The sequence below is a fragment of the Nuphar pumila genome, chromosome 6 (assembly GCF_984573655.1).
Source record: "Nuphar pumila chromosome 6, dmNupPumi1.hap1.1, whole genome shotgun sequence".
Lineage (NCBI taxonomy): Eukaryota > Viridiplantae > Streptophyta > Magnoliopsida > Nymphaeales > Nymphaeaceae > Nuphar > Nuphar pumila.
The window spans coordinates 13,431,881-13,451,012 of NC_143254.1; the positions used below are offsets into that span (position 1 = coordinate 13,431,881).

At 38.0% G+C, this 19,132-nt stretch overlaps 2 protein-coding genes across 2 annotated transcripts; one reads left to right on the forward strand and one right to left on the reverse strand.

Moving 5' to 3' along the window:
- Nucleotides 1-8,843: 8,843 nt before the first annotated feature.
- Nucleotides 8,844-10,226, reverse strand: LOC149834022 (uncharacterized). The gene has a single exon (XM_090009931.1). The coding sequence runs from the start codon at nt 10,075-10,077 to the stop codon at nt 9,307-9,309; it is 771 nt and encodes a 256-aa protein (XP_089866057.1). The 5' UTR covers nt 10,078-10,226; the 3' UTR covers nt 8,844-9,306.
- A 5,419-nt stretch (nt 10,227-15,645) lies between these two features.
- On the forward strand, nt 15,646-17,372 carry LOC149834023 (chaperone protein dnaJ C76, chloroplastic-like). Its single transcript, XM_090009263.1, has 6 exons — nt 15,646-15,653; nt 15,881-16,007; nt 16,275-16,470; nt 16,611-16,717; nt 16,827-17,042; nt 17,247-17,372. Exons 1-6 carry the CDS (start codon nt 15,646-15,648, stop codon nt 17,370-17,372), a joined length of 780 nt encoding a protein of 259 aa, XP_089865389.1.
- The last annotated feature ends 1,760 nt before the right edge of the window (nt 17,373-19,132 follow it).

Consider the following 19,132-nt stretch of genomic DNA (forward strand, 5'->3'; position numbering starts at 1 on the left):
AAGATTAATATCAATATTAAGAAGTATAACCTACCTAATGGTTATCGAGGAGGTTATTGAATTTAACAAGGTATTATCTTCAAGTTAGTGGTGGAGTTAAATCCAATCTTCCATGGTTGCCTATATAAGACCGTGACTATGGCAGAGAAAAAAAGAACAATAATTTAGCTTTAATAGAGGATTGTGATCATTTCTACAATTGGAGATGGGCTAGAATAACTCAAAGGGATAGAGTGTGTAGTTTTACGAGGTTGGAGGTTCAACCCTTCTTTCTAACATACATGCCCCATTATCTAGTGACCTCCACCGTAATGATCTCAGAGATCTAAAGGATCCTACAAGAGAGAGAGAGAGAGAGAGAGAGAGAGAGAGAGAGAGAGAGTTGTCATTTGGCATTAGCACTTTCTTTATCCTGGACTGCTCAAAATTTCACAAGGAAACCATACACAAGCAGCGTATGTAGCGAGTGATGTTTGAGGGTTTGGTATGTTACCATATTGCTTTAGCTGATGTTGGTTGCACACATTCTTGAAGGCTTTAGTAGCCATGCAAACATCTCTGGCCTTTCCCACCATCCTCCAAACACGCCACAACTTTGATTCGGCTGGGGGTTGATATGAAATTCAGGGACAGGCCAGTTTTCTCTGTCAATCCAAGGGTCACGATTACAGATGTAAATGGTTCAGGTGCAACCCGATACCCAGCCTGAATTTGAGTCCATTAAGTGGGTTTGGCAGCCAAATCTAGATCCAATTAATAATCCAATTTGGATTTGGTATTAAGTTTTGCATTCAAACCTAAATCCGACTAAAAATCCCACCCGATTAAGTGTGAATACCAGGTTTTAAGCTAGTCAGATTCAGGTTTAGTTTTATCTTTTTTCCATCCAATCTGATTAGGCCCAACCTGATTAAGTCAGACTTGGGTAATGCCTAGATCTGACCCCAATCCGAACAGTTTATAGTCACAATTGATAGGGAATGAATCCAAATGTAATAGTAATTGAAATTCATTTCATATGCATAATTCTTCAAAAAAAGAGTCCACGGACACAAACACACCTTAAACATCTCCAAATTGAAGTTTGTTGTGCCAGTTGGTTGGTCCGTCAGGCTGAGAGACTCAGGGCTAAAACAGCAAAACAAAGAGAGAATTGAAAAAAAGCATCAAAAGTGAAAATTTCAATCACCCCCTCATTTTTTTCTTTTAAAATATCATCCACCGCGAATAGGTGTTTTCTGTTGTTTTTCCCAAATCTGATGACGCAGATCTATTAGGCATCATCGAAATAACAATTGGATCATATTTTTTAAGCATTGAATATTTATGAAAATTGTAAACCATTTATTTTCAAATCTTACAAAAACCTACCAGTGTATCAGAATAGGACCATCTATTTCAATAAAATTAAGCACATAAATCACATCTGTATATTCAGATTCTAAAAAAAAAACCTTTAAAATCTCAGTAGACTAGGAAAGTGATAGACAGCTCTCACTTCCTCTCTCTCTTTCTCTTTCTCTTTCTCTTTATATATATATATATATATATATATATATATATATATATATATATATATATATAAGAAAATGGATCCATGCTAAACCCATTTGGTGCTAAATGGATTTTTTGAGCTTCTCCAGTGCTTTTTACATGGTTTCGGCCCCATAAATGTGTTGGGCATGGTCGATTTACCAAGAATCCACACCTGGATCATGTGTTTTCTATGAAAAAAAATGATGTTTTGAGCGTAAAAATTTTACAAAGATTTTAGACGGTTGATTTTTTAAACTTTATAAAAACCCACCTATGTGTTGAAATTAAAAGCTTAAGAGCTGAAGCCTCTAAAATCAAGTACATAGATCACATCTGTACGGTCAGAATTTAAAAAACAATCCTAAAAACTATTTAGCACGTCGTTTAGAACGGACCCATCTCTCTCTCTCTCTCTCTCTCTCTCTCTCTCTCTCTCTCTCTCTATATATATATATATATATATATATATATATATATATATATATATATATATATATATACGACCTCTGAAATATATAAACCAGAGAAAACCAGTGAAACTTGTAAACCGATTGAATCAATTAGAACTCAGATCGGACAGTCCGTATTTTTTAAGGTTACCCGACGTTAGAGGTCGGGTCCCTTCACAAGATTTCAAGACTCTCTCTCTCGCACACAGCATTCCCGAACCCTCAGGCAGACACCGGTCTCCTTACACCATGGTCGCCGGCACCAGGCCTCTCTCTCCTGTTACCACCGTCGCTAGTGCCAGGCCTCTCTCTCCCGACAGCCCCCGCTCTTTCTCAGCCAAGCTCTCTCTCTAACGTTTCTCTTTCCCCACTCTTACTACTTGTGATGCTGAGAACCATCAGCAGGGACCCTGCATAACAACAACAACCATCATCCCCTGACTTGTGTAAGCACGACCACGACCACCATGCCTGCTCCTCTATGCAATGAACAACCATTTCCAACAAGCCATTGTCTCTCTCTGATTTGGTTGTTGGGGTGGTATTCTTCTTCTTCGATCTTTTTCTTTTCTGTTTTTAATTTTTGAGGGTTTTTCTTTTGAGGGTACATTCATTTTTAATTTCACTGTCCATGTGTTAAGTTGAATCTCATTCCCCAATTTTTCAATTTCTCTTCATTCCTTCTTCTCTTTCTCTGAATCGAAACCCTATTTTTTTCGTGCTCTAACCAATCAGCTCTGAGTGAAATTCGCGTGATTCGGTGAACGGTTTGATCGCTTCCGCTTAATAAATATCAAAAGTTCAGTGTTTTTGCTCAGGTTCATGTTTCGGTTATTTTCCTTTGGTTTTTTACAGTGAAAGCTGTTCAAAATCTGTTTGTTTCCTAATAAATCGTCAGATCTGAGTTGATCGGACAGTCCTAATTGGTTCAATAGGTTTACAGGTTTCCCTATATATATATATATATATATATATATATATATATATACAGGAAAATGGTTTTTTAGTTCCGCACTATAAATGTGTTGGGTATGGTCGATTTACTAAAAATCCACACCTGAATCATGTGTTTTTGACGAAAAAAATGATGTTTGAAGCCTCAAAATTTTACAAAGATTTTGGACTGTTGATTTTTAGAACTTTATAAAAACTCAGTCATGTGTTGGAATCAAACTCTTCAAGAACTGATTCCTATAAAATCAAGTACATAGATCACATCTATATAATCATAATTTCAAAATAAAATGAAAAAAACCCCGAAAAACCCATTTAACACCAAATGAGTTTAGCACCAACCCATTACTCTCTCTCTCTCTCTCTCTCTCTCTCTCTCTATATATATATATATATATAAACGACGACCAAAGGAAGGTTCAAAATCTATAACCAATTGATGATCGACAGCATTCCTTCTCTAATGATCGAGTTTTTCATCGATCAGACTTTACATATTGGATTTTTATCATTCATTTAGTAAGTGGTGTATTTTAGATTATGAATTTTCAATATTTAGATATGTTTTTTAAAGTGCTAAAAACCAATGGCCCACAATTTGTATTATAAAGTATTAAATGCATTGTGAGCCATCAATTTTTCATGTTTCAAAAAACATGTCCAGATGCCGTTAAGTTTTTTTGTAAAGCATATTTATTAGTAAATAGATTATAGAGAACAAATATATAAGGTCCAATGGATAAAACACTCAAACATATAGAAGGGGAGTAGTCTGATCGCCATTGTTTGCAGATTTTGAACCTTTCTTTGGTTTTCCAGTCACCCTTCTCTCTAAGTGTTTGTGAAAATTGTATGGTAGTTATGTACTATAATACCGTACATTGGTGCATATTCTTGTATCTATGAATCTAGCCACCAAATGTCAAGATAACCATATAGATGCCTTTAGCATGTTTTATTTACTAAATTAGAAGCATATAATATCTAATGCACTATAAGATTCTATTTTTAAGATGATGAAAAATAGACTACAATTTATAAAAATAAAGCTGATCTAAAAAAAGTATGATATCTACACATGAAATTAGCAAATAAAACATGTTATAGTGTACTATTATAATCTATGGTGATACACTTGATTTACAATGATTTAAGCTCCTAAAGCAAAATCCAACCTTTGGTCCATGCTTAGCCTGTTCTATTTACTATTTTCATACAAGTGTCATATCCAGAGACGAAGTAATGTGTATCTTCTAGACCATTTATCTCTAGGACCATGCCAAACTTTTTAAAAAACATATTTGTGCATGTTTTTTGCTTAATTCAAACATGTTGATGTGTTTAGCATTGCTATTTACTAAAAACCATACTTCGATCGAATCAATTTAATAATTATTGATTTTTAGCTAATCAAGTTTTTAGTGCAATATATACTATTGATTTTTTCATCGAGCTAAAAACACATCTAAAAACAAAAAAATGTTTAAACTAATACATGTTTTCTACTAAATAAAACATAGAGATCACATCTATATGTTTAGATTAAACAAAAAACATTTGCAAATATGTTTTCTAAAAAAAGGTCACACGGTCTAGGAGATAAATGTTCTGGACTCTTGCAATGGTAGTCAAAACTTAAACCAATCCAAACTTGTATACCGGGCATCAGCTTATATGTTTTATCCTTATAGCCAGAGACCATTCTTCATTATGGGTGATCCCTTCATGTAGAAAAGCAAAAACTGAGTAATACTTCATGCACAACCTCCTCAAAATCTACCAGTTGAAAGATTGAATGGAAGACGTCACCAAAGACTTACTGAAAAAGTGAATTACAAACCCCATGGGGCATCCTTAAACAAGGGTAGGCAAAAGTCTTTGCCCAATTATCAGTTTATCACCCGAGTTACCATGTAACACCAGCAGTTATTTGTGGAATAGGATTTGATTACAGTGAGTGAAAAAAACAAGTTCATATAAATGAATTTATTAGAAGAAAGCCAGCTGTTTGAAATATTCATAAACTTGAGAATCTGACTCATAATAGGGAATTTACTTTGTAGTCACAGATATAAGCAATATTTTGAAAAAATCGTGATAATGTAGCTGTAAATTCATAAAATGATATTAAAGGAAAAATCAGGTGATATTTTGAAAATATCAAAAATGTATACATATCAAGAATAAGTAGTAATATTACAATATTATCAGTTACTTTTACTTTTTTAATGTTTTTCTTCTACATCTTAAATATGTTTTCCTTTTTTTCTTTTATATTTTTTACTTATTTCTTTTATTATATGTATATTTTATTATCTAAATATGTGATTTTCTTACTTATTTCTGTTATTTTTATTTTTTTAAAATTTTTAACTGCTGAGATTTTTTCAAGAATTTTGAGGATTGCCAACTAAACTTGTATTATCGCAAGAAATTGTTTTGGAGAGGTATAGTTGAGACCGATATTTGTGACTATGATCTACTTTGAGAGGGGAAGTATGACAGCTTTTAGAACACAAATCATCCGACTTTACACCATATACAATATGTAGCTATAATCTTCCCAACATAACCAACTCCTGCTATAAAATAAACAATTCTAGCACTTGGCATCTGACTTTCACTATCAAGCTTGGTCAAAATAATATCTATTAAAGCCAGCCATCCATAGATTTGGTGCGCTCATTTTTTCCACTGAACTTTTCCATGTTCCTCTGTTGAAAGCAAGCTAAATAACTTGTCTTGCTTATTTCAAATCAGCTTAAGATAACTAAAAGAGAAGTCTCATATAGGATAGCCACCAAACAGAAAAGACCACCTCAAAAGCTGGATAAAGGCTTTTTAACTTTTAAAGATCAACAACTTCTGCATCAAAATAGCAGAGAATCTACTGGCCATATATTAACATAATCTATAAATTCCAATAAAAGAATGACCAATATGGGAGGGAATTGGTATATAAACAGGATCTGCTTTTTCTGTTTCTCCTTGGGGCGTCAGAGGAAGATGAAAGAAGAATGGACATCATTTGAATAGCAAGTCATGTCCAGACCAAACTGAAGAACACCCTAAAGTCACTAATCACAAATTCGATGGCAATTCTACTCATTCATCAAAACGTGCTAAACATTACAACCAGTGAACAACTAGACTGCTAGCAGATCTGTCATTATTTTTCTTTTCTTAATTATTAATACACACAAGTTTTCATATGAGCTAAGCAAAAAGACTTCACACGTGCACGTGCATGCACACCCATACATATAGGTATATATTCAGAGTGAAAAATTATAGCACCAACTGTTTCATGTTGTGGAAATTCATATTCAATTCTGCGAACCCAACTGCCACTGACCAGCGGAGAAAATCAGGGACAAGCAACAACAACAACAACAGCAACAACAACTACGCCTTCATCCCAAAACAATTGGGGTCAGCGATATGAACCAAAAAAGAAATTCATTTTGGGTCTTCCACATGAATCCTTTTCCTCCAATCATTTCTATCCAACGCCATGTCCTCGGTGAGGTTCAAAGCATTCATATCCTTTCCTATCATCTCCATCCAAGTCTTCCTAGGCCTACCCCGACCTCTTTTAACTAATATATTTTCTCATTTCTCCAACCTTCTAACTGGAGCATCATTAGGCCTTCGCCGAATATGTCCAAACCACCGTAAACGATTCTCTCGCATCTTATTTTCAATGGGTGCAACACCTACCTTCTTACGTATCTCTTCGTTCCGAATCTTATCTTTTATTGTATTTCCACACATCCATCTAAGCATCCGCATCTCAGCTACACTCATTTTTTGAATATGATGTCTCTTGGCAGCCCAACATTCCGTACCATATAGTAAAGCGGGTCTAATAGTCGTCCTATAAAACTTTCCCTTCAACCGCAATGGCATTCTACGATCGCACAGCACTCCAGTAGCACTTTTCCATTTCATCCACCCAACCTTTATCCTATGATTTACATCTCCATCAATTTCTCCATACTTTTGAATGATGGATCCCAAATATTTGAAATAATCATTCACCGGTATATCTTGCTCACCAAGCTTCACTACACTCCCATCACTACTTAGTTGCTTACTAAACCGACATTCCATATATTCAGTCTTACTCTTACTCAACTTAAAACCTCTAGCTTCCAATGTCTGTCTCCATAATTCTAACTTAGCATTAACCCCAGCTCTAGACTCATCAATCAAAACAATATCATCAGCAAACAACATACACCACGGTACATTTTCTTGAATTGATCTCGTAAGCTCATCCATCACTATCGCAAATAGGAAAGGGCTTAAAGCAGATCCTTGATGTAACCCAACCGTTATCGGAAAATTGGTTGTCACCCCTCCACAAGTGCGGACATTGGTTACTACTCCTTCATACATATCTTTAATTATACTAATGTACTTGAGAGAAACACCTTTCTTCATCATTGTCCACCAGAGAACGTCCCTAGGTACTCTATCGTATGCCTTCTCTAAATCAATAAAAACCATATGCAAATCTTTGTTCCTCTCTCTATATCTTTCAATAAGTTGTCTAAGAAGATGTATAGCTTCCATAGTTGATCTTCCAGGCATAAAACCAAATTGATTCTCCGATATCATGACAACCTTCCTCAACCTAGACTCAATCACCCTCTCCCAAAGTTTCATAGTATGACTCATGAGTTTTATACCACGATAGTTTGTGCAATCTTGTATATCACCCTTATTCTTATATAAAGGCACCAAAGTACTCTTCCTCCACTCATTAGGCATCTTATTTGTTCGCCAAATCAAGTTAAAAAGATTTGTCAACCATTCTAAACCTTTCTCTCCCAAGCATTTCCAAGCCTCGATAGGTATACCATCTGGGCCAACTGCCCTTCTTGATTTCATTTTCTTCAAAGCCTCTGCAATTTCTTTCTTTTGAATCTTGCGCATGAAGTCACGATTTATCTCATGAAAAGGAATGGAGAAGTCTCCAAGATCTTGAGCATGACTATCATTAAATAGCTTATCAAAATAATCTTTCCATCTCTCCTTAATCTCCTCATCTTTGACTAAAACCCTTTGCGTTTCATCTTTGATACATCTAACCATACCCAAATCCTTCGATTTCCTATCTCTCATCTTTGCAAGCCTATAAATATCCTTCTCGCCTTCTTTGGTATCCAACTTGTCATAAACCTCCTTATATACCTTAGCCCTCGCGTTTCGAACAACTTTTTTAGCTTCCTTCTTTGCTATCATATACTTCTCCAAATTCTCATTATCACGACTCTTACTTAGATTTCTATAACACTCTCTTTTAACCTTAATAGCTAATTTGACATCCTCGTTCCACCAAAATCAGGGACAAGCAGGTTGCAATATTTTCAATTCGATAGTGTATGATTAAGGAAAATCATAATACTGAACATAATGTTACACTGGAATTAAATAAACATATCAATAATGATATCATGGTTGAACCACTTCAATCAATAATTCACAATAAAACTAACCACACTAATATTAACATATATTCTAGCACCAAAGCCAGTTTGATGCAATAAAAGGGGAAATAAAAGTGCGCAATTTTGACATATGAATAATTAATTCTCAAAATCATTACTAAGAACAGATATGAGCTCAAGCATAGCATATTACAATACCTGAAGTCAACATCAACTTCTACCTCCTTTCACAAGTCCAAAAAGCGGGGAAAAACAAAAAACAAGAATTAGAACAAAAAGTGAAACCTCCCAGTTACACGGGGAGCATGAAAAATGGTGATCACCACCGATCTTCACTCTTAACTTTCCTTCTCTTTTTCTCCCTCTGCTGCTCAGTTTCCTGTTCTCCATTCTCACCTTTCTCAACCCTTTCCTTCTTCTTCCTCTTCCTCTTCCGCTTCTTATTCCCTTTCTTCACCATGGTCATCCCTCCATATCTATCTTCTCTGTGCTCAGCACTGGACCATCCATCCTCATTCGCATCCTCCTCTTTTTCTGACTGACGGTAATCAAATTTTCACCAAGTGGTTGTCTTTTCTCTGCACCCATTTCTAACACTCTTCCACCATCTTGAATTGGTTTGTGTTTTTTGTGCTTTTTTCTGGGTTCTTTCTCCTGCTCATATGACCCCACATTCTGATCTAAGCCATATTGAATTTTATGGTGTTTTTTGTGCTTTTGTGTGGGTTCTTTCTCAAGCTCATTTGATGATGCGTTCTGAGCCAGAGCTTCTTGAATTTGTTGATGTTTCTTGTGCATGTTACAGGGTTCTTTCTCTGGCTCATTCTGATCTAGGCCTTGTTAAATTTTCTGTTGGTCAGTATGCTTTCTTCTTGGCTCTTTTTCCTGCTTATTCAACATCACATTTTGCTCTAAGCCTTCTTGACTTTGCTGGCGTCCCTTGTGTTTTCTTCTGGGTTCTTTTGACTGCTCATTCCACGCCCATTCTGATTGGGGCCTCGTCGCATTTGCGGGTGTTTCTTGTGCTTTTTACTGGGTTCTTTCTGCAGCTCATTTGATGCCACATTCTGGTCCGGGACTTCTTGAATTTGCTGGTGCTTCTTGTGCTTTTTTCTGGATTCTTTCTGGAGCTCATTTAACTCCACATTCTGATCTTGGCTTTCCTGCAGTTCCTGCCATTTCCTGTTCTCTTTTTTAGAGTGTTTCTCTGGTGCGTCCGACGATGCGTCCTTATCTAGGTTTTCTGGGTTCTTCTTCTGTTTCTTGTGCTTCCTGCTGTGGCCTTCCTCAAGCTGATCCAATGCCACATCCTCATCCACGTCTGGGTGTCGTTTGATCTCCCTGTGTTCCTTGTGCTCTCTAAAGTGTTTCTTTCCGAGCTCGTTCAATGCATCTGCGTTTGATTGAATGCTCAATCGTTGTTTTTCTTCTTTCCCAAAGTTCCCCACTTGCTCGTTTGCGGCCTTGTTCCGCACAATCCGGTGATGTCCCTCCCGTTCTTCTCCGGCCAGGGTTGTTGCCTGAATCAGCTCATCGATGGCAGCGGCTGAGCGTTTCAGGCAGGCGAAGACCTCAGCACTGGTGCCATTCCCGGAGGAGAGGAATCTTCCGAGGACGGATGACACTGATGAGAGGGAGACCGGTTCTGAAGAGACGATTTTTCCCTTCACAAGATGCATCATGAACTCAGAATCCTGGTAGAGCCCTTTCGAGATGACCACCCGCAATAAACACCCCCCCTTTTCCCAATTTCCTTCTGTTTCCTTCGATTGGGCTCCCAATTTGTTGCAGCAGATCAAACCTCTCACAATTAGAGATGATATCTGCTGCCTGCAGCCAAACAAGAAGATGATAAACAAGAAAAGAATAAAGGAAAGAAGAGGAAGAGAACAGAAGAGAGATTGACCGTCCGATGGTCCACTGCCGATGCCTCTTCACCGGCCAAAACCTCTGAACGGTGCGAGCTAGGGTTCGAGAGAGGCAGCGGAAATGAGAAAGAGGGAAAGGGCAACGAGGAAGGTGAGGGGTTTTTTGGGGTTTAGGGCGTCTGTTTCTTTAGGTTGGGTGAAAAAAACAAAACAAACAGTATTCCGTTATTTTCGTGAGATTTTCTATTTATCGCGAACATAACGCGTTATTTGGTCAAGAAAGTTAATTTTGCGAGAAATACAAAATCTCTTGGAAAAAACCGTTTTTATCTTTTGCTGAATATGTTACGACTTTTTAGCGATAAATTCATATTTCTGGTAATATTTGTCACAACGTTAACCGGTCCCTAAAACCCTAACTGGGTACCCGGTTCCGGACTCATGTGTGCCCCTAGGGCTTGTTTGATCCCGTGTCCCACGCTTTGCGCGGGACAAAAAATGCCATTTGAAACGGTGTTGCAATCAAACGTTGGATGCAGCCGATGCACGGAACGCCATCCGCTGCATCCTTTTTCAGTGTTAAACACCGTTTCACCCTCCCTTGTTACGAAAAGAAAAAGAAATGGTAATATATATATATATATATATATATATATATATATATATATATATATCAAGGGCCCCCTACTCTCTCTCTCTCTCTCTCTCTCTCTCTCCTGTGCAGTGGTTGGAGCGGTGGAGATGTCGGCGGAGAGGCCGGCAGCGAGACGGCATTCCACCTAAGAAAGAGGGACGACCATTCCTGTGTTGTGTCTTATCTGACATCATTGTGTTGATCCTCCCATCTCCCCACCCCCTCTGTTACGCCTACCATCTCCCATCCCGACTATGTTGTGGCTGAAGCGCAGTTCTTCCTCTCCACTCCACCGATAGGGGACCTTATTTGCAATGAGGGGTGGGGTTTGAGTTTCATGGTCTCAGATTCGGGGGTATTCATTTTTCAAATAAAGGAAGCCCAAGGAAGGGGGACACGACAGTCACATAATCCCACTTTTTAGGGTTACTGTAACTCCTCTTCTTTTTGTGAGCAATAGCAAATATGGTTCTTGTAATTTCTCTTTTCTTTCATTATATTTTTAAGGTTTTCTTTCGTATGTACTTGTTAGATCTTGTGCACGTTTGTGTTTTGTCTTGTGATTAGAGTTTTTTTTTTCTTTAATTAGGGATCTGAATCAAATTTTTTAAATTAAGACTTTTTATAGTTAATTTGATAGAGTTTTTTCTTTGATTTTCGTTGAATAGGCTTTTCTTATATTTGATTAGGGTTGTTTTTTTCCTTTGATTTGGGTTTAAATTAGGGCTTTCTTATTTAATTTTATGATTTATTTTTCTTGTAGTTTAAGGTTTTTTTGTTCATTTATGATTTATATTATTGGATTTTAAGGTTTTATGAGGGCATAACGAGGTTGTTGACTATCAGATGCATGTGTGATTTCTTTCTCTTGGTTCAAGGGTCCTGCTCACCATTCAATATTCTGGCCTTAGCTCATTGAGAACATTGATTGATTGAGGAGAATGTTGACCACTAGGGATGGCAGTGGACCGGAGGAAAGCGGGGGCCCGCCCCGCCTCGCCCCGTTTGGACCGGGGATGAAGGGTCCGAAACAGGGATGGAGGCGGGGGTGGAGGATAAAATCCATCCCCGCCGCGGAGGCGGGGCGGGGGTGGACATGCACTTTTCCCCGCCCCGCCCCGTCCCCGCCCCAACCACTTTTCCCCGCAATATCCCCGCCCCGCCTCATCCCCGTTTGGACTGGGGATGAAGGGTATGAAACGGGGATGGAGGCGGGGGTGGAGGATAAAATCCATCCCCGCCGCGGAGGCGGGGCAGGGGTGGAGGATAAAATTTTGAGGCGGGGCGGGGGTGGAAACCTTGTCCCCCGCCCCGCCCCGCCCCACTGCCATCCCTATTGACCACACATATTCACTGACATTTTATGCTAACATTAGGTTATGGGCACACACCGCGATTCTGCTGTGCATATATTCAGGGTGTGGGTGTGTTGGCATCCATGCAGAGCTTGTTGAATTTTTTTGCTGGTATTCTTTTTCGTCGGACTCTTGTTTGCTTTTGTGATGCCGAATGGTAACGGGAGAAGCATTGACAAGCGACCCACTACCTGCCATAGTCGTTTCAACCAACCATTCGGTTGGTTGACGTTGGTCGTCCTTCAACGACTACTAAGGTGACCTTTATTGTACATCCTTAAATTTCAACCATCTTTGACAGAGGATCGATGATCTGCCAATGGATCTGAGTTCACTAACGTAGTGATTTGAACGTCATCGGAGTTGTGTGGAGGGACTCTAGAGTGTTTTCCAGTGCCTCTATAGAATTCCTGCAGAACTTTGTTTAAGTACAATATAGCACCTTGATTTGCATTTTTCGGTAAACCTTGACCTGATCCAAACCTTGACCCATTGGAGGTACTGGGTGGATCGGATCTGCACTCGATCTGGTAGGATCCGATCTAGGACCCAGACCCGTTAGGGGTTCCGGGTCTGAGTCAAACCCGATCCAAGATCCGAACCCATTGGGGGTTCCTGGTGGATGCCCCGTTCAGAACTTGGACCTGTTGACATTGCGGGTGGACTAGGTCTTAGTCCAACCCTATCGGACTGGGTGTGAGTCCGACCCTATCGGACTCAGTCTGGGATCTAGACCTGTTGGGGTTTGGGGTAGACCAGGTATGGTCCCGACCCGGTCCAAGACCCATTACTATTCTAGGGTGGACCAGGTCAGTAACCATGGGTTGAATCAGGTCCAGAACTGAACCCTTTAACCCATTAAAGACAGAACTGGTCCAAGAACCTTTATGTTCCTTTTGAGACATGTTCTGACTTTTGAGAGACTGGTTCAGGTCTCTTGTGACCGGTTTAGTGGTTTTTGGACCGATTTAGAGTTTTTGTTACTGATTCAGAGCTTTTAGTGACCGGTTTAGGGTCTTTAAGGACCCATTTAAGCAGTTTTAAGACCTCAACCCTAGATATGACTCATAAATGCATATCTTTGACATTGATCTTATAGTTTTTGATAACTTTAACATGATATAAAGTAAGTTTCATATTGTTTTTTGAGTTATCCATGATTATTTAAGTATGAGATTATAAATGTATGCATTTTATTTGTGTTATGACATGCTTTACATGAACCTACGGTAAAAGATTTCGATAAACTCACTCTGGTTATCACCAAAGTGATTCGAGTTTTGTTGATTGAGGATTTCTTGGATCATGTTGAGATTGAAATTTAGTATTGAGATTATGTGTGACTTTATGAAACAATGATTCTACTCAAAGGTAGGTTATTATGTTCTAAATTCACACAGAGACTAATATTAGGTGTATACACCAGCCCATGAAGCATATTTGTACCCAAAGACACAATGTTGAATTACCTCTAGTTATATGATCTATTAGTTTCACTAATTAAAGTCAATTTCTTATGAATTGAGAAGGTGAAACAACTTTGAGTATTATTGTTTTCACAAAAGTAGAACGATAATGACTTTATCATGCTTGCCTTAAAAAAGGTGAATAATAAAGTCTCATGTTTACCTTTTTAATATGAATCTTGTATAAAACAATATTTCACTCATGCAGAGAATAGAACAATCACTATGAAGGTTGTTTATAAGAAGTGAAAGCATTCAACAAGTTGTTTATGAGAAGTGAGAGTGCTCAAATAATCTTAGTATGTTGCTTTTGCAATTGCGAGTGGCTGAGAATATTCGATGTATCATCTCTCACTGCATGATAGTGAAGAAATTTTTGAAAGCCATTAAGACATAAATTCTTGATTTAAATAAGATTTCATCTTATGCCATATATATCAGAAACTTTATCATGAATCTTGGTATAGTGGACTCTATTGTGTGGTCATAAAGATTTTATGTGATAATGAAGTTGTCGTGTGCTTCTTGAATAAGAACAAAAGTTTCACCTCATATTGACACTGGAGTTAAAGTGCTTTGTTGTTAAAGAAAATACTGAGAATCATTTAGTTTGTATTGATACAATTGGTATGAAAGAAATGAATGTTGATCCTCTTACTAAAAGGCTAGCACCAAGGTTATATTTTTAACATGTAATGATGATGAGTCTATTTGATTATTTGATTATTTCTTATATATGATAATATATTATAGTTATATGTGATTAGATTTATTAAACTAAATTGATTCTTTATGGTTTTGTGCATTATTTATTCTTTGTAAAGTGTTTCTTATTTTGTGAAGAGAGAATAGCAGAATAATAATATTAAAAAGACCAATAGAATGCATAAGAGACCAACCCATTCATAAATATATTTTTAACATGTTAACAATGAAAATGAATAATATTATAGTACATGAAAATATGACCTCATATAAAGGTATTCATCTGCATGACTCATATAATTCATTCTTGTGATACATAATAGCATCTGAACTCACATGAAAATTGAATTGAGATAATAGTAATGAACTTCGATGAAATGTTTTTCAATATTAATGGGTCAAGTGGAAGAATGTTGAATTTTGGTCCGGATTCAACATGGATGTGACCTACATTGATATGGGCACATCAAAGGACATATAGGGGTGTGACTCTTGGGTTTTGGAGGTTACATGATAGTTATGAAGTCTCATAACTATTCATTCATGCCTATTAGGGACCTCCACTAATGCTTATTATGTACTCATTATGGACTTCCATCAAATCTTTTTATAAATAAGAGAGATCCATCTTAACTTGATGAAAACTATGATGAGAGCATATATGGTTGTTGAGTGCCACTTACACATGATTTCTCTCTTTAGGTTTAAGGGTCTTACTCACCATTTGACATTTTGGTCTGGGCTCATTGAGGGCATCGATTGATTGAGAAGAGCACCGACCACCTGCATCCACCAAAATGTCGTCCGAATTGTTCATGGTAGCATTACATTGACAGCCTACCGATTGGTTAAACTATTGAAGTCTTCACTGCCAACCGAGTGCACCGGGCTTTGACGTTGCACGAGCGGTTGCTCAAGTTCTCCCTCCCGAATGATTAGAGCCCATGCTTTTTCATACTTGGAATCCACACTTACGGAAGCCTAAAAGCTAATTACATATGAAAGTGGCAGCAGCCAGAGAATGAGGCTTGTTTCCCAAACACAACAATATCTCGCTTTCTTGTTTCTTAAATATTCTGCAAAGATATTTATGGGAGACATCTATTCGCGGGCTCTGCTATTGAGAGAGAGAGAGAATGGCAAGGAACCTAAGTGCCACCATCCACCCCTTTCACCTTCCAAGAATTTTAACAAATAAAAATCTGCCAAATTGCAGAACACCATGTCCAGGTATAATCATCTTCTTCTTCATAATCATCACCATCCGCAAAAAAAAATCATGGGTAGTTTAGCGGCACCAAAAGGTACCATGCAAACAAAAATAGCAGTTCAGAAGTTTGCCATGTCAAAGCTATATCCCGTAAAATTTTCTTATATGTAGAATATGACAAACAATTTTGGTTTAGATTGGGCCCGAGATACAGAGGGATCAAGTGCTGCAGTAAAAATTAAGAAAGGGAAGCAATAAGGACAGACTACTACAAACTACTTGGTGTTGAAGTGGATGCATCTCCTCGGCAAATCAGAGAGGCAGAGGCATATAGGAAGCTCCAGAAGCAATACCACCCTGACATTGCCGGTCAAGAGATCATGCTCTTTTTTGCTTCCCACCCTTTTTGCTTCTCACGTTTCTTCCCTGTCGAGAACAACCATCTTCCACAAATAAGATGAATTCCTTGAACATATACTAAGTTTTGGTTGTGAAACTAAAAGACCAATAATCTAATGCTTCTCTCCACCCTTTCTTTGCTTAGCGGTTTTAGCGACTTGATCAGTTCATAGTTTATTTCAAGGAGAAATCTATTGAACATTATAGGCTTGTTATTTTGGAACTTACAAAGAATTGCTTCTCAGGGTCATGACTTCACACTGCTCTTGAATGAAGCTTATCATGTGTTGATGAGAGATGACTCGAGAAGGAAATATGATGCTTCTACTGGTAAAGGTCAAGCAGGAGTCAGCAGCAATTTTTATGGTTTTGCTACTAGCTTGTGGAATGGACCCCTAAGACCTCAAGCTCTATTTGTGAATGAAAATTCATGTATAGGTATCCTTATCATTTTTTGAGATCTTTTCACTAGGATAAAGATCAACCAAATGTGCCAATTCTTTGTGTTTCAACATCACTTTATTCAACATCACCAATCTTCCAGAACTGAAGCGATAAAGGTGTTAAACTGGTACCAGGTTGCAGAGAATGCGTTCATCATGCCAGTAGCACATTCATGATGGATGAAGCTGTAGGATGCGCACGCGTCAAACTTCAATTTGGAGATGATGATAAGAAGATAGAGGTTGTGTGTATGTGCGTGCGTGCACACATCTTTTTTTTTATATTTTCTTTTTCTTTTGATAAGAATTATTAATATAAAATGAAAATCTAGTGCTACTACATGGTGACAGGTGTCAGTGGATTCATGCCCTGTCAACTGCATCCATTGGGTTGATAGAGAAGACTTGCCTGTGCTTGAATTCCTTATCAAACCCCAGCCAAAGCCAGGTCATGGTGTCTTTGGAGGAGGGTGGGAAAGACCACCAGATGCCTTTATGGCTGCTAAAGCCTTCAAGAAGCTCTGCAACCAAAATCAGCAAAAGCAATACGGTAACACACTAAAGCCAGCCCTCCAACATCAATCGTTCCAGAAGTAACCTTGTATAGCTTCCTTGCGAAAATGAAACTGCCACTATCAGGGTGTTGACAAATCTCTCTCTCTCTCTCATGATGCTTATCTTGGCTACCTTTGAAGTTGTGTCCCTAGTTCAATCCAAATTATTTCTCCATACTGGCCTTATCACTGGTTATGTTGACTCCTTACTACAAAGAAAGATTCACTGGAACAAGAGTCACCAGCACAAGTCAAGGCCCGAAAGGATGCTGGGCTGAAGCTACAGATGGAGGAATTTCTGAAGATGTGGTCATGGATTAAAAGTTTTACCAATTTTTCCTAGATGACAGACTTGCAGATGAAACCAGATGGATGAATGCTTATGAAATACTTCAACCTCTAGATTATGAAGTTTGTGACCATACAAATACTAGTTGCTTATGATTTTATTCATGAGTATGCACCATACTTTCTGTACATAAATTTAGCTTCGAAGGTTGAGCAAAATTTGCAAGTGAAAAACGCATAAAGATTCAGGTTCTGCATTTTTCCCCATTCTCAGATATCAGCTTGTTTGCCTTCCCCTGGTTGGAGATCCCTAATGAATAACCTGTAAACAAATCTAGCAAGTGGAAGATCACTCGTTTAATTTTGAGCTAGTACATAATTCGTTCCTATTGTCAACTCATGGCAGGAGGATCAGGTCTAGAAGCCATCGGTGGTCAACAGTCCTGCACCAATCTGAACCTAGAAAAACTGACCAACCCTAAGCTTAGCCTTTCAGGTTGGATATGGGTTTCACTTTCTGGAAGGGACCATATTGTAGATCCACTCCTGATCCACTCCTATATTTAATTTCAAGAAGCAAACTATGGTTTTGAGAGAGAGAGAGAGAGAGAGAGAGAGAGAGGATTAACACAATGGCTTTGCACGACTTTGCCAGAAATGCAAAGGCCATTTGGCTTGTACCTCTAAGTTAGCTGAGACAAGTCTAAATCTTTGAAGCCCACTTGCTCTGTTTAACCTGTAAGAATTTTGAGACTATCTCCTTGCTTGATTTCCCCATATCAGCATTATAAGAGATGATATGGTGTATCAGTGTTTGATTCTTTGAGCTTTGTTAAAGGCGTGCATATGAGTGAAGTTTAAAAACTACAATGAGAAACAAAAGCAATGTCATACATGCATGGTTCAACTCAACTCATCCAAGAGATGGAACATTGAGAGTATAAAAAGGTTCTCCTATGAAATTATTTCTATATTCAGGAAAGTACATATAACACCCCAATCTGAGACCTCGTGAGTCCGAGTTCGGTTGGTATTACTTCTCAGAGGAAAAGCATACATAGTTCACACAGAAAACATGGTTAATTTTTTTTTTCAATAACTCACTTTCTTTTACACAATTCATCGTTTATAACATAAGAAATAACAAATACATAAATATTCAATGACAAGAAAATTAAAACTATAAAGTACTCTGCTAAAGTAGAAGTAACCGATCACGTTTTACCTGTGCTAGTGTCCTGGAACCTACAGTTGTAATTATACATGAGGTGAGTCTACAACCCGGTAAAAAATAATTATAAACAAATAAAGATTTTAACTTACAACTGTATTGGGCTCTAAGCCCCTAGTCTGAGTTTAGTTTTCGACATACCACACAAGTTTGTATGTTTTTATTATCCCTCATTAATTCTCTCAAATACTCTGCTACAACAACTATCACTAGGTCTGTTATACCGGTCATAGTCATCTATAGCCGTAACAACCCGTGTATAACACCCCAATTATACATGTTGGCCCGATAATGAACCATATACTCCCAGTGATTCCCGGACCACCAGACACTACAGTGAAACAAAAAAGGAACCCTACCAGTAACTAGCTAGGAGGTCAAGCTCAATCTTAATCTCGGCATGGTTCATGCTACATCCTAACCATGATGGCTTTCAACTATCCATAGTTGTCTAGAGTCCCAAACACTATATGAATATAACCATACGTCATATATTAAGTTTATCACATTGAACCATATTCTCAAGCTCGTATTTCACTTGTTCTCTCACGAGTGATATCGTAAAATGATCATGACAGATCTCA